Genomic DNA, 14,359 nt, shown 5'->3' on the forward strand with positions numbered 1-14,359 from the left:
AGGCATCTTCTCCATTGAGGCTCCTTCCTCTCCAGTTACTCTGGCTTGGGTCAAGTTGACATAAAACTAGCCATCACAGGCCCCATGAAGTCATTCAGTGTTGGCCCTCATGCTGTGAGCTTCTGGAGGGACCCGTGGAGGCACGGGCTTGGCCTGGCCCCCTACCAGCTGCTGGATTGTGGCCTCTCCATAAGATGCACTTCTCCGAGCGGCACGGCTTCCAAGCTGGGCCATTCGTTGGTTGTGTGAGGCGGGGTTCTGCCCTTGCGTCAAGACCCTTCCAGCAAGTTCTTTGGTGAAAACGGCGACTCTGCATCTCTTCTCCCCATCCCCGTGTTTTGAGGTTGCTCCTCCTGACTTCCCAGCACTCCAGATTTTTCATCCACGAAGCGAGAAAGCTGCTGCTCCTCTTTCAGGCGGTTGTGAGGGTCTCCCCGAGAGCGCGTGCGCGCGGGCGTGACGACAGCGTGCACATGGCTGGCGGCTCGCCCCTGCCATCAGGGTTGGCTTCTTTGCTTTCCCTGAGATGCTTCTGAATGAGGGGGCAGAGGCCTTGCGCCTCAGCTGCAACCGGACATCCGGCTTGCGGAGCGGACCCAAGCCACTCAAGGCTTGCAGTTCCTGCATTTGGACTCTGAAGTTCCTAAGCCCTTCTCCCGTCCCCAGCAGGGCATTTCCACAAGGGGAGCAGTTCCACCAGTGGCCGTGGCCTTCCTGGCTACCCTGTAACTGCCATCTCCTTCTTAATTTCTCTTCTAAACATTGGGGGGAGAAGATAGGTGGGGTCTTATAGCATTCCCGAAGACGGCAGGAGAGAGCTCCCAGAAGGAAACTTTGAGAATAGGGACAAAGGGCCATTTGCTGTGTACTGACCACACACCATGTCCACAGAGCGCATCATCTCATTGGACTGTCTCTGTCTAGGGTGATGCTCAGTGCTGTAGGAAGAACACGGGTCTTCCTGTCCACGGTGACACTTGCTTGCCCATTCAAGTGACTCTACTGTGCGGGGTTACCGAGAAGGGCCGTTCTCTTCCGCCTGCGCACCCAGCAGCTGGGCAACTCCCACGCTGTTTCTCTGCCATTGCCTGGAGGATGGGAAAGGCGGAGGCCCCCTGCACATGCGCAGGAGCGTGACTCAGTCATGTGACCTCATCCAGACCCAGGGCGCGCTGGCCTGGCTGCCGTTTCTGGCTGTGGCAGCCTGGTCTGGTGCTTAGGTAGCATGCCTAGGCATGTTCACTATGCGTGTTTCACGCGGTGGTGTGAAAACTAAATGTTTTGGGGTCAGCCAACAAATTGTACTTGCTAACACGGAGCTGTTTGGTTTGGTTTGGTTTAGTTTGGTTTGGTTAAGAGAGGGTATCACGATGTAGTACCAGAGCCTTGAAATCACTTAGCCAAGTCAGCCTTGAACTTGGATCCTTTCTGTGTTACTCTCATGAATGCTGTGAGGACGTTAAGTATGCCACCCTCGGGGGTGGGAGGCTGAGATCACAGAATTCCTTTATCCCCGTGTCTCTCAGACGGAAGTCATTTATAGTTAGAAATGGAAACTAAAAGCCGGTGAGCCTGCCCTGGACCACACAGATTGTAAACGGTAGAGTGAAGACCAGAACACAGGACAATACTTGTTTTGCGTTTTTGAAACAGTGGCTTGCTATGTAGCTCAGGCTGGGCTTGAACATACAACCCCCTGACCTTGTGATGGTAGGTATGCACCACCACGCCCAGCTAGACTGTCAACAACAAATAAGAATCTAGGCTTTGTAAGTCTGAAACCTTGTAGAATGAATCTGTCTCCTTGGTTTAGCCACAGTTCCTCAAGTGCCAGAACAAAGGTGTCTGGAGGCCGTGGCGGTGCCCATCGGGGTGCTGGCAGGGGCCCCGTCTTGAAGTCTGCCCTCCACTTGTAGAGACCATTATCCCCAGAAAGATGTCCCAAGTCTGGACTCCTGCCAGGAATCAAGGCCTGACACCATCTGTAAGGGATAAATAAATCGAAATATCATCAGCGAGTAAGTGCGTGCCATCTGCTGCCGTGTCAGTTCAACTGGCAGAGGCCTCCAGAGGACTCCAAGAAGCACTTGCCAGGGCTCTGCTGCCAGCCTGCTGTGAGAAGAGAAGCACCCTGCGGGGCCTGCTGGCCTGCTCTGGACCAGCCCCCAGCACCGCTCCTTCCATCTGGCCAGCGTAAGCCTTTTGCCCTTGCCATCGCCTCTCTCTGGTGCATTTAATGGGGACCAGACACCGATCTTTTCTGCCCTCCCAGCAAGCTGAAATCACTCGCTATTGAGAAAGGTTCCTGTGCGCGTGTCCATGGGGGTCTGGCTCTCTGTGGGACCCATCTCAACACCGGAGTCCAGCTCGGAGCCAGCCTGGTCCAGACCCTGCAGCTGGGCCTCTTCTGGGAAGTTGCCGCTTCTCCGGCTATTTGTGGAGTCCTCTTTGGAGACTTCCCGCAGGACAAAGGGGATTCTCTACATCCTGCCAGCTCTGCTAAGAGACAGTGCAGGCCAGTGGCCACATTGCCCGTGGCTGTGTGATGTTAGCCTCGAGCTTCCTGTGACTCCGTTTCTTCATGTGTGGAGTGGGGGATGGTTGCTGACACCTGCCTCTAGGGCTATTGTGTTGGTGGGCCGCATGGGTAAAGGACCTGGAAAAGGGCTTGATGCAGAGGCTGTGCACGCCGCGGCCGCAGAGCAGGGCACGGTGCTCATGAGATGGACGCAAGAATGATCCAAGTTCAAGGCCAGCCTGGGTTACAGTGAGGCTCTGGACTACTTTAGTGATAGCCTTCTTAACCGAACCGAACCGAACCGAACAGAACCAACCAAACCAAGCCAGGCTAAACTAAACCAAGCCAGAGCCAACGTCACATCTCCATGTTAGCAAATGCAATTTGTTGGCTGACTTTGTGAGGCCAAGGTTACCACTGCCTTCCGTCTCCTGCCCGCCTCAGCCTCTTCCCACCCTTACCGCAGAGATCTCAGCTTCCCCATCTGCTGGGGTGTTGAACGAAATCACCATCCCCAGACTCGGCCAAGGCTGGTGGGCTCCCCATGTCCCTCCTCTCTCACCGATCAGACTCTACTGCCAGCTAGGACCTGAGCCTTTGTGTGTCCATGCCAAGGGCAGCTTGGCCAACCCGCAGCATCCCCCGATCTCTGCCAGCACTAGGCATCTGTCTCTGGCCTCTTTCCTTGTTTCTGTTTGTGGCTATGCCAGCTTCCCACCCCTGAGCCTGCTGAGCAAGCAGAAGTATGGTTTCCTGCTTCTGGCTTCCAGGGACGCTCAGGGCTCTCCTTGAAGCAGTAACAGCGTCTTACCCGGAACCCAGGAAACGAATCAAAGATAGCTCGGATGAGTGGAGGCAAACCCAGGGCAGGTGCCTTGCGCTCTACTATTGCCATCCTTCCACAAACCTGAGATAGGGACATATTAATCCCTGCCTGTCCGTCGATTCGCTTTTCTGTGCTTCCGCCAATCAGTGCTCAACCATAATGAAAGTAGTAAATAGGAAATTCCAGGAGTAAATAGTTCGGGTGTGAGGCACCCCTAACACTGGACCTCTATCCCACTTAGGATGGGTGTCATCCCTTTGTCTAGTGTATCCGTGCTGTATAAACTGCCCTCCCGTTACTCCTTCTCTCTCTCTAGTCCATCACAGCATCGTGAGCAGGAGAAAAAGATCAGACCCACAAAACTGTTGTCATGTCCTTACTGTGCCTAAAGGGGCACACCGTATCTGTAGGGCCTGGGGCTCTGGTTTCAGGCATCCACTGGAGATCTTGGAATGCGCAGCCCGTGACTAGGAGGGGGCCATGGTTTTTAGATAATTTCTGTTTGGCAGGTGAGGAAGAGGGTCAGAGAGGTGGACCTACGTATCAAAGTTACACAGCTAGGAGGAAGTAGACAGCAAATTTGAACCCAAATCCCATTTTCCTTAGAGTACCTTCCTCTCAAAGAGGGAGCCTGGAGACGGGTGACGAGGGAGCCAATCTCTTTGCAGGTGCTGCCTGACTTAATCTGTTTGCACTCATTTCCTCACATAGGCCTCATGTAAATATAGAGGCCAGAATGGCTGTTCCTCACTGGAGGAAAACTCCCCAAATGAATGACTAGCAAAGTATTGTCTAGTGTCTCTTGCTTAATGGGTGGCTGAGCTGGGATTTGAACTCATGACCACACGAATCCTCCTTTTAACCAAGGAGTTTGATCTGCCCAGCCTCCTGTTGACCTGGTGTATCCCTACCTTCCCTTGAAGTCCACACAGGAGCCTCTTTCTCAGTGAGACCTAGACTGAAGGAGGAACCTATCAGGGTGATACCCTAGACCCTGGCCTGGACGTGAAGTCAAAACGAGCCAGCTCTTACCTTGGATTCCCGGGAACCTCCTTGTCTGGGCTAGCTCCCCTGGGACTACTGATAGCTTGGGCTGCTGCATCTACCCCGGTTCTCTAGCCATGTCCCTGAGGACAGTAGATCAGGGGTCCTAGCAGGGAAGGAGGTCTGGGCTGCAGAAAGCCAACAGCCTTGATGGAATGGAGCGCTGGGGTCCAGAAAGCCATGGGCTTCCATTTGTATTACTGTCTTCAAAGGATGATTCCGACCCAGTGTCTGGGGTCTGTTTCAAAACAACCCCCCAGCTGTGGTGGGGAGTGTGTGGAGGCTAGTTGAGCTTTCCCCCAGCTAGTGGTGTCCTCGGTGGTTTTCTGGGCGTCTCCTTTCTGTCTGGACTGGCTCCTCTGGCTCTGAATGGGGAACTGATATAAAAATGTGACGTCATTATAACACACGGGCCTTCAGGGTGGGAGGCAAGTCTCCTCGGTGGGGCAGAGAAGGGTGAACAAGGAAGGGTCCTGGTGACAGGGCTGGAGGGCGGGAAAGATCCTCCTACACGTGAGAGGGTGAAGGTTTTGATTAGAAAGGATCAAGACACAGAGAGTGTCTTGGGGTTTCTATGGCTGTGATAAAACACCTTGACCAGAGCTGCCTGGGCAGGAAAGGGTTTATTCCGGTTTACGTCCCATATCACAAGCCATCACTGGGGAAGTCAGTGCAAGAACTCACACAGGGAGGAGACCTGGAGGCAGGAGCTGACGTGGAGGCCACGGAGGAGTGCTGCCTGATGGCTTGCTCCTCATGGCTCACGCAGCCTGCTTTCTCATACCCCCGGGCCACCAGCCTAGGGAGGGCGCCACCCACAGGGAGCTGGGCCTTCCCAATAATCAGTCAAGAAAACGTATTCCTGTGGGCTTGCCTGGAGAGCCAGTTTGGTGGGGCGTTTCCCCCCATTGAGGTTTTCTCCTCTCTAATGACTTTTAGCCGGTGCCAAGTTGACACCAAACCATCCAGAACAGAGGGAGGGTTAGACTGTCGGTGGCAACTCATGGAGTGGAAGGCAGCACACGCCTGTAATCCCAGCACTCAGGGAGGCAGAGGCAGGTGGATCGCTGTGAGTTCGAGGCCAGCCTGGTCTACAAAGCAAGCCCAGCACGGCCGAGGCTGCACAGGGCAACCGTCTTGGAAAAACAAAAAGGCAGGCTAACGAAGGACCGTTCATAGTTTCTTGCCAGCCATGTGCCCAGTACCCTCGGATGTTTCAGGCAGTTAAGACCCAGCGGTGAATTAGACTCTTGCATATATGAAGCTTTGTCAGTTGTTGAATCCAAGCGCCCTCCAGGCAGATGGGGTCTTATTTAGAAGAGCAAAGGTTCATTTCCCCGAGGGGAAGGCTCTAGGGTGATGCTTCGCCGTCAGAATGGAGGTTGTGTGAGGGCAGGGAGTTTGTCTTCCTCACACACTGCCACGCTATCAGCACCCGGGACCGTGCCAGGAACATAGCAGCTTTTGAGTAAACTTTGGGGGAATGCAGCCGCGTGGGTATGAAGCCCCGATGTTGCTCACCTAGGGGAAGGCTTTTTATTTGTAATTGGTGTGTACCCTACAGGATGGGGGAGGAGGCTTCATTATGACGTTTTCACACACATACGTCACCTACTTCGGCCACTTTCAACTCCCCTCACCCTTCTTCCCAAATTCTATTTTCATTTTTTTTCCCCAAATGATTGTTGTCTGTTGTTAATTTGTGTGTATGTTTGTGTGAGAGGCGTATGGGTACCTGTGCCACAGTGTGTGTAGGGGTCATGAACCCTATGGAATCAGGTCTCTTTTTGTACCTTATATAGGCACTGGGAATTGAACTCATGTCTCCAGGCTTTTGCTGCAAGTTCCTTTACCTACAGAGCCATTTCTTCTGTCCTCTTTTCGCCCCCTTCAAATCTAGATTTTTCATGAAAGAAAACACACAGTCTTTGTATTTGTGATACTGTTTATTTTAGTTAACATGACAATTTCCATTTTTTTCAATTTTCCTGAAAGTGACAGAATTTCATTCTTTATGGTTGAGCAAAAACTCCATCACATGCCCCACATCTTCCTTCTCCAGTCATCTCTTGCTGGGTACCGTGTCTGGTCCTGGAACTCCACAGTTGTGCATACTGCTGTGATAAGCATGGGTAGGCAAGGAAGGAAAACCGTATTTTTTGGACTCAAAATTAAATACTTCTAGCTAGCCTAGCACATCGGTTTTGATTTCGACAAGGGAGGCAGAGAGAAAGAGAGAGAGAGAACGCTATGTGTGGGGTCAAGAGTGCCATGTCCAGACTATTTCACACATTGTCTACACATGATCCTCTAAAGTCCAGGGCAGGCACGTTCCGTGGACAGCTAGGAAAACAAACAAACAAACAAACAAACAAACAAACAAACAAGACTTGCTGACCTGTCTCCACTCTGCTCCGCTAGACCCTGGGCAGTAAGGGCTCCCTGGGTGCTAGGTCCTCACCCTGTCTGTGACTCTTTAAATAGCCACAGTACACCCCTGGGATGGCACCATCTGTTTCCTGCCAGGCTCCCGTGACCCAGATGGCGGGCATGTCAATTCTCGTTCAACCAGACAACAAATTGCCTAACCACCCATTCCACAGGCTCTCTTCAGTCACTGCTTGCTGGCCCCTGACATCTTGAGTGGGTGACTGGCTATGTGCTGAGTCCCACGTGGGGGTCTCTGAGGATGTGCTGCCCTGGCAAGGGGGGGGCCCTCTAAGGCTGTGGGAGTGAACAGGCGCCCTCACTTCTGGGTGTTCAAGAATCCGTGTGTCTGTTTCTCTAGACACAGCTCCCGCTCTGCAGGGGGAGCAAGCAAGCCAACCTCCCCTCAGATGAGGACCCCTTCCAGCCTTCGAGTCACACAGCGTTTTCACAGGGTCTTGGCCACCCTCCCGTCCCTCTTCCACTAGGAATACTAGATTCTTTCAGAGCTTGACGTCGCTCCCTTTCCTGGGCCTGTATCTCCCACGAGTCTTGCTATCTCTTTAGGGGTGCTGCTCATGAGAGAACAAACCACATCTCCTCTTGCATCTGCATCCCCTACCTCAGCAGAGCCATCTTCCACTGAAGCAGGGCCGTATCTTGCTCCTGTGGAGCTTGGGGATCCCATGGGACTTTCGGGAACTGTCTTTTCTGGGGACAGGTGCTGCTTTCTCCGCCTTAGAAGGTCAAGTAGGAGGACGCTTGACACCCTCTGACCCACGTTTGAATCATCCGGGGGGTTTTAGACCCGTGAAGTCAGTCTCTGTGTGGGACCTCTTCCTTAATGGAGACCTCTTAAATCTAATGACCTCCAGAACCCTTTGTATCCTCTTCGGTTCATGGTCTAAGAAAGAATACTGCCACCAGGCAGCAGCAACATGACAGCCGTCGGGTCTGGCCTTAGGTCCTAAGTATGTGCTTGAAGGAAGGGTCGGTGCAGTTTTCTTTGGTTTTATATCCCTCACAACCCTTTAATTAAGCGTAGCAACTTAATAATACCTGACACATTGATGCTAGTGCCATAAGGGCCACTTGTAAAATCAGCAAATCAATATGGCGCCAGACAGCATCTTCCCATTAATGTCTGGTGATTAATTGCTATAGTGGATGCTAAGGCACCTCTCGTGTTTAGATGTCAGCTCTTAGACCTTTGGTGGTTGCAGCATCCTGTCTTCCTCATGTCACCTCTACGATTTTTCCTTAAACGTCAGCTTTGCCCTGCACTAGGCGGTGTGGGCTGAGTTGGACCTTATCTGCTCAAATATCTTTTTAGCTTTCTGAAACAGAAATAAAAGTGCAAGAGCCATTTATTTATCCCCGTGTGTACTTCCCTGCCTGTCCAGCGTTATGTTCCCCGGGGGGATTCCTTACAGGTCCCAGCTGAAAGATGCTGCTGCAGCAGCAGCAACTGGCTCAGTAGAACACTGGCATGGCAATGAGGATGGAGGGCTGGGGTATTTCATGGCCTGGAGTCTGTGGTCCTGGGCTGTACTCTGGTCAATTACTTGCTGGCTGTTTGGTCTTGGGTGAGTGACACATGAGCCTCGGCTTGTTTCTAAAGTAGGGATTCTTGAGGATCGTTGTGGGATGAAAAATAATGCAGGAGGTGATGCACAGGCCATGGAGGAAGGCTGCTTACTGGCTTGATTTCCATGGCTTGCTCAGCCTGCCTTCTCATAGACCTCCGAACCATCAGTCCGGGGATGGCCCCACCCACGATGGACCGTCGCACCTTCTCATGTCAAGTACGAATTAAGAAAATGCCCCACTAGCTTGCCTACAGCCCAGTCTTATGGAGACATTTTCTCAGTGCAGTTCCCATCTCTCAAACGACTCCAGCTTGTGTCAAGTTGACATAAAACCAGCCAGTACACTACCCAGACAGTAGGGGACTAAACATTCAAATGCCTGCAGCTATGGGGACATCTCATGCCAAACACTGCAGACAAAAACCAAAAGCCTCAGAGGGATGAAAACCCGCAGCTGACACCAAATTAACGGAAGGCGACCAGCGCTCCCCTAAGACCGGGGACAGGGTGAGGGTGTCCGCCCCTGCTCTTTCTAGTCAACATTAGACTGTAGGTTTTAGCCAAGCAGATGATCACAAAAAGGAATGAATGATGTCAGGACTGGAAAGACAGAACAAAACTGCCTCTACTTGAACACGACACGAGCTTGTATTTTGCGCAACAAATCCCGGGAACTCAGCTAGAACCATCCGACCTGGTGCTGAAGTCTAGCACAATGGCAGCAAGTAGCATCTGCATGTGAAACGAATCAGATTTACAGAGGCCAGCAGAAAATAACCCGAAAGTGAAGCCAAGGGATCACTTCTGTTAATAGTAAGACGGGAAGAAATGTAACAAAAGAACACAAAGCCTATTCTCTGAAAACTACAAGATGTTGAAAGAAATGCAGGTGAAGCTAAGGAGACAGGAAGGTGGCCAGCGGTCATGGAAGGAGGACAGAGGACGTTATCCTGAGCTGCCTACTCTGCCCTGGGTGCTCTCCAGAGTCAACACAATCTTAAACAAGATTCCAACCTGCTTTTCTGCAGAAACTGACAAGTTGGTACTAAAATTTACATGAAAATGCGGGAAACCTAGAATAGCCAAAACAAGTTCTAAATGCAGAATTTCTCGTTTCAAAACACAGTATAAAGCTACAAAGACAATATGGTGTTGGCATAATGGTAGCTATATAGAGCTACTATATACGAGCAGGGGTGAGAGGAAGCCTGCGCTCACGCTGACGGGCTTCTGTGAAAGAGCCAAGGCAATCCCGTACTGAGATGTCATCTTCAGGAGTGGTTTGGGAGCAGCCGGGGACCCACATGCCCAATCAGACCCCTTCATACACAGACACGTGGCCAATGCTAGCGAAAGTGTTAAAGGTACAAGATTTGGAGACTGGAGGGGTGAATCTCCGTGAGATGGGTTAGGCAAGCCTTCTTAGATATGATCCCAAAACATGCAGGATGAAGACAAAAAATGTGATAAATGGGTCTGCATTAACACCCGGACTCTTTATTCAATTGTCTGCTTATATCTGTATCACCTATCCATCACCTATTGATCTATCATCTATCTTTCTATACCTATCATCTGCTTCTTTATATCTGCTTAGGTATCTATATGTCCAGGTAATCTTGAGGACAACCCTAGTTGCAATCCCAGTGTTGGGAAACCAGAGGCCTCCCCTGCTGTGGCTGGGAGGCCAGATGGCCCAGCTGCTTAGAAAAGAGTCTGTGTCCCTTTGAGGTCACGACCCATGATTTCACTCCTAGGGGGTGCCCCCAGAGAAACAAAAACTTGTCCATGGACACTGGCAAATGTCCTCGAAAGGGACACGCATCCAAATGCTCCTGGACCAGAGAATGGATTGATGCGATGCAGAGCCAGCACTGTGTGCTTTATCTTCACGGCATGCGGTCCGAAACGAGCAGATGCTGGGACCCTCCCGGAGAGCAGGCTGCATCTGGACTAGTTTCCCCCACGCTCTAGGGCGCTGCCACACAGCCCCCGAGTCATCTGTCCTTTCGTATTCTCCGCATAGGGTCTCCTCTGCGCCATTATTCTCACACTTGGAACCTTCATTAAGTAAAATAAGGGTTACCCAGAGAGAAGCACTGTGACACTGGGATGTTCATCAGATAACAGTGCGGCGACTGAGGGCCTGACAGAGGCGTTTGTTTTGTATATGGCGTGGATGTGTTGCTCAAAGGGGTGAGCTGTGCAGTGACCGTGGGTGGGCACCATGCTACTCTGAATGGGATGTGACATAAGCATCTGAGTTTTTGACGTGTAGAATTCTCCGTTTACTGCTCTGAGACAGTGGTTGGCCACAGGTACCTGAAGCTTCAGAAACCAAAACAAAGGAATGCGACTCTGTACTAAAAGGAAAAAAAAAAAAAAAGAGGAAGAGGAAAGAAAGTCAATGCTAATACACTACACCTCAGACACCTTAGAACCATGGCTCTAAGAGAGAGAAGCCGGTCACGGAAGGCCGTGGACTGGGTGACCGTTCCTGTGAAATCCCACACTAAGCAAGCCCAGGCACAGCAGCCCTCCCAGGGCTATGAGGGTTGGAGGAAGGGGGGTGACTGCTAATAGGTACAGGGGTTTTGGGGAGGGCAGTGACAATGTGTAGAATTGATGGTGGGGCTTGCCACCAAGACTTGTGACGATCCTGGGGAGACATGGAAAGCCCCCGACTCAGCTTAAAACAGTGAATCCTGGGCCATGGGAATCAGACCTCCAGCGGAGCATCGTTAAAGGGAAAAGACAGCAAAACCCTGTCACATAGTCTTTACAGATGACCTGGAGTTGGAACCGGAGCTAGTGCTGGGAGCCCGCCCTGTTTAGAACTAGAGAGCCAAGGGCCACTATATTCTCATGACCCAGGCAGATGTTTTAATTTTGTTTAAAATCAGGAAAAAAAAAAAAAAGGTTAAACTCTGAAATGGGTAAAGTGCTTGATACTTGACGCATTCCTCTTGATACCGATGAGGTTGTAAAATATAACTTTCTGAGGCACTGGGCTGGCTAGTTTTATGTTAACTGGCTACAAGCTGGAGTCACCTGAGAGGAAGGAGCCTCATTGGAGAAGACGCCTCCAAACACTGGGCTGTAGACAAGCCTACGTTTTCTAAGTTAGTGACTGTATTAGGGTTCTATCGCTGTGAAGGGACACCGTGACTACGGCAACTCTTCTAGAGGAAAGCAGTGAATTGGGGCTGGCTTACAGTTCAGAGGCTTAGTCTATTATCATCATGGCAGGTGGCACGCAGGCAGACGTGGTGCTGGAGAGGTAGCTGAGAGTTCTGCATCTGGAGGAAGAGACGATGAGTCACTAGGCCTGGCTTGAGCTCCTCACAGTCCATCTCCCGGTGACACACTTCCTCCAACAAGGCCTCATCTCCTGGCAGTGCCACTCTCTATGGACCGATGGGGGCATTTTTATTCAAACCGCTACAGCGATTGATGGGGGAAGGTGCCCAGCGCATTGTGAGTGGTGCCATCCCCTGGGCTGGTGGTCCTGGGTTCTACAAGCCAGCTGAGCAAGCTGTGGGGAGCAAGCCAGGAAGCAGCTTCCCTCCATGGTCTTTGTATCAGCTCCTGCCTTCGGGTTCCTGCCCTGCTTGAGTTCCTGACCTGACTGCTTTTGATGATGAACCGTGCAAACAAAATAAACCCTTTTCTCCCCAAGTTGTTTTTGGTTGTGGTGTTCATCACAGCAATATTAATCCTAACTAGGATACATGACTAGGAGAGTCATAGTGAGGGTCTCACTATAAAGTTTGGGCTGTCTTCAGATTCGTGATCCTCCTACCCCATCCTCCTAGACGCTGGCTGGCATTACAGGCATCTGCCACTACACCTGGGTGAAATGTGAATTTTGACGTCCGTTTTTTTTTTCTATGTAGGGAGGGTGTCTTGAAGACAAAGAACCTAAGATCCAGTCAGTCTGATGCTAGTTTGGCTTGAATCTGAACATCTCGCTTGCTTCCCTACAGCTTTTAGGAAAATACATCATTAAAGAAAGTTTAAAACAATTTACTCAGAATCTAACAAAAATTTTGATTTCCTTTCTTGAGGGGAGCTGTTGTTGGGCTTGAGCCCGGGTCATTATGCACGCTTGTTGCTCTGCTACTAGGCGGGCTCCTCCTCGTCCCTTCTCCCTATCGCTCCCCTCCGGAATGCTCTTGCTTGTCAGCACGTCTCTCTTTCCATTGTTGGACATAATCTGAGCAGCACTGTTTTTGCTGTTCGACCCAGGCTGGCGGCTCAGCACCTCAGAGCCTTGAGGTCCTCATCTGTAAAGGGAGCCGAGGGTCCAGCCTCAGTGCAAACCTTCGGCTAGACACAGGCATACCCGACCAACAGCATGCTGTCCACCTTCCTGTGTGCGGCCCGATGGATCTTGGGCAGGAGAAGTGACACAAATCAGAGTAGAGAAAGAACCTTGGAAGGACTTTCAAGAGCCCCTGGGATCAGGCCCTGCCTTCATCCCATCTGTCCCCACTGTCATGGTCATTGTCATGTGGCTGCCACGAAGCTCGGGAGCCAGAAGGGCTTCAGGGAACTTTGTCTGAGAACTATGGAGGCTCCAAACAGACAAGAGCAATTGAGGCAGGAAGGTTTGGAGAGGAGTCTGAATAGGCCAGCGGAAGCCTCCATTGGCCCACAGCGGGAATTTGGGCTCTTTTCTGTGAAATGTTATCAAAGGTGTGTGCGTGCGCGCGTGCGCGCATATGGTGCACGGGATCAGCATACAGAATGGACAAGAGAGAAGTAAATGAGTCTGGGAGAACAGGAAGCACAGCCTGGGCAGGGTGGAGGCCAGAGGCAGACCTCAAGCCTGTGTCTTGGACAGGGGTGGGGAGCTGGCGGTTCCCACCGAAGCTCCTGGCATACAACAGGGCTGCTTGGAATCATGGTTAAGGAAGCTGCTTTGTGGGGTGGGTTTGCTTCTGGGAGCCTGGAAGGGGCAGGCAGACTGGGAAGCTGTGTCCTTCCATTCTGAAACCCTTCTTTTTCTTTTTCTCTCCCAAGATGAGAAATGCCGCAGCTTCATTGACCTGGCCCCGGCTTCAGAGAAAGGTAAGAAGTTAGCTCTGCCTTCCCTGGGGACCTGTTCTGGCCCTGTGGCTTGTCAGAGCCTGGGGTATCTCTCCTGGTGGCTGTCTTGTCACGCAGCATTGTCTGTCTCCTGATGCGATGAAGGGGGGGAGGCCAGTGAAGGAGGGGCGCCTCGGCTGGATGATGGTCCTACCCCACAGATTTGCCATTTTCTTGGGAATCTCCAGTAAGCAGCTCTGGGGAGACGAAGGGACAAGGGTCAAGAAACTCATTGCCCCTCTGATGGCAGGAAGGAGCCAATTCCCTCAGCTTGGTCAGTATCGTCCGTGTCCAGTTTCATCAGCCAAGACCTCTATCAATCTGTCTCTCTCACTTCCACTGATGATGGGGAAACGTCCCAGAGGGATTACGTCACCAAACTTTCAGATCAAAGGGCAGGCTGGGCTGGGCTTCTGAGACAGGACCTTGAGTCTAGGGTGGGCTTGCCTGAGCAGCATTCTGTGTGCATGCCTGCCTTAGCATGGCGGGTGAGTTCTGCGAATACATTCAGTGTGAGCAAGGGGTCACCAGGGTGCCCATGTACGCCTGTGCTTGTGCCCATCGGCATGTCCACGTGGTGCCCTCTGGAAGTACTGCGTGTCTGGGTACCGTGTGGTGTGGGCACATTGGCTGTGCTCCTCCAGGGTGTTCAAGGCTCTCTTGCTTTCTTTATGGGGACCGAGGGGCCCCAAGAGCGAACGTCATCTGTCTTATTGGTGGTGCAGTTTGACTTTTAGGGCTTGGTGGCCGTGCCGAGGGCCGCCTGATGGGGTATATCAAAGTGTTTAGGAGGAGGCTGTGTGACGGGCCTTGTCGCCTCGTGAAAGAAGGCTTTTCCGTCCCCAGTTGCCTCTCAAAGTCTCT

The 14,359-nt window shown here is 51.7% G+C and overlaps 1 protein-coding gene across 3 annotated transcripts in view; it reads left to right on the forward strand.

Moving 5' to 3' along the window:
* The window catches only part of Gsg1l (GSG1 like), a 189,859-nt gene that overhangs the window by 47,318 nt on the left and 128,182 nt on the right, over nucleotides 1-14,359 (forward strand). For all 3 annotated transcript variants that reach the window (XM_060366862.1, XM_060366861.1, XM_060366863.1), the window contains one exon: nucleotides 13,430-13,477. In XM_060366862.1, the coding sequence (XP_060222845.1) occupies nucleotides 13,430-13,477 (48 nt within the window). The remainder of the gene's footprint in view (nucleotides 1-13,429; nucleotides 13,478-14,359) is intronic.

This window comes from Meriones unguiculatus, chromosome 14, assembly GCF_030254825.1.
Source record: "Meriones unguiculatus strain TT.TT164.6M chromosome 14, Bangor_MerUng_6.1, whole genome shotgun sequence".
Lineage (NCBI taxonomy): Eukaryota > Metazoa > Chordata > Mammalia > Rodentia > Muridae > Meriones > Meriones unguiculatus.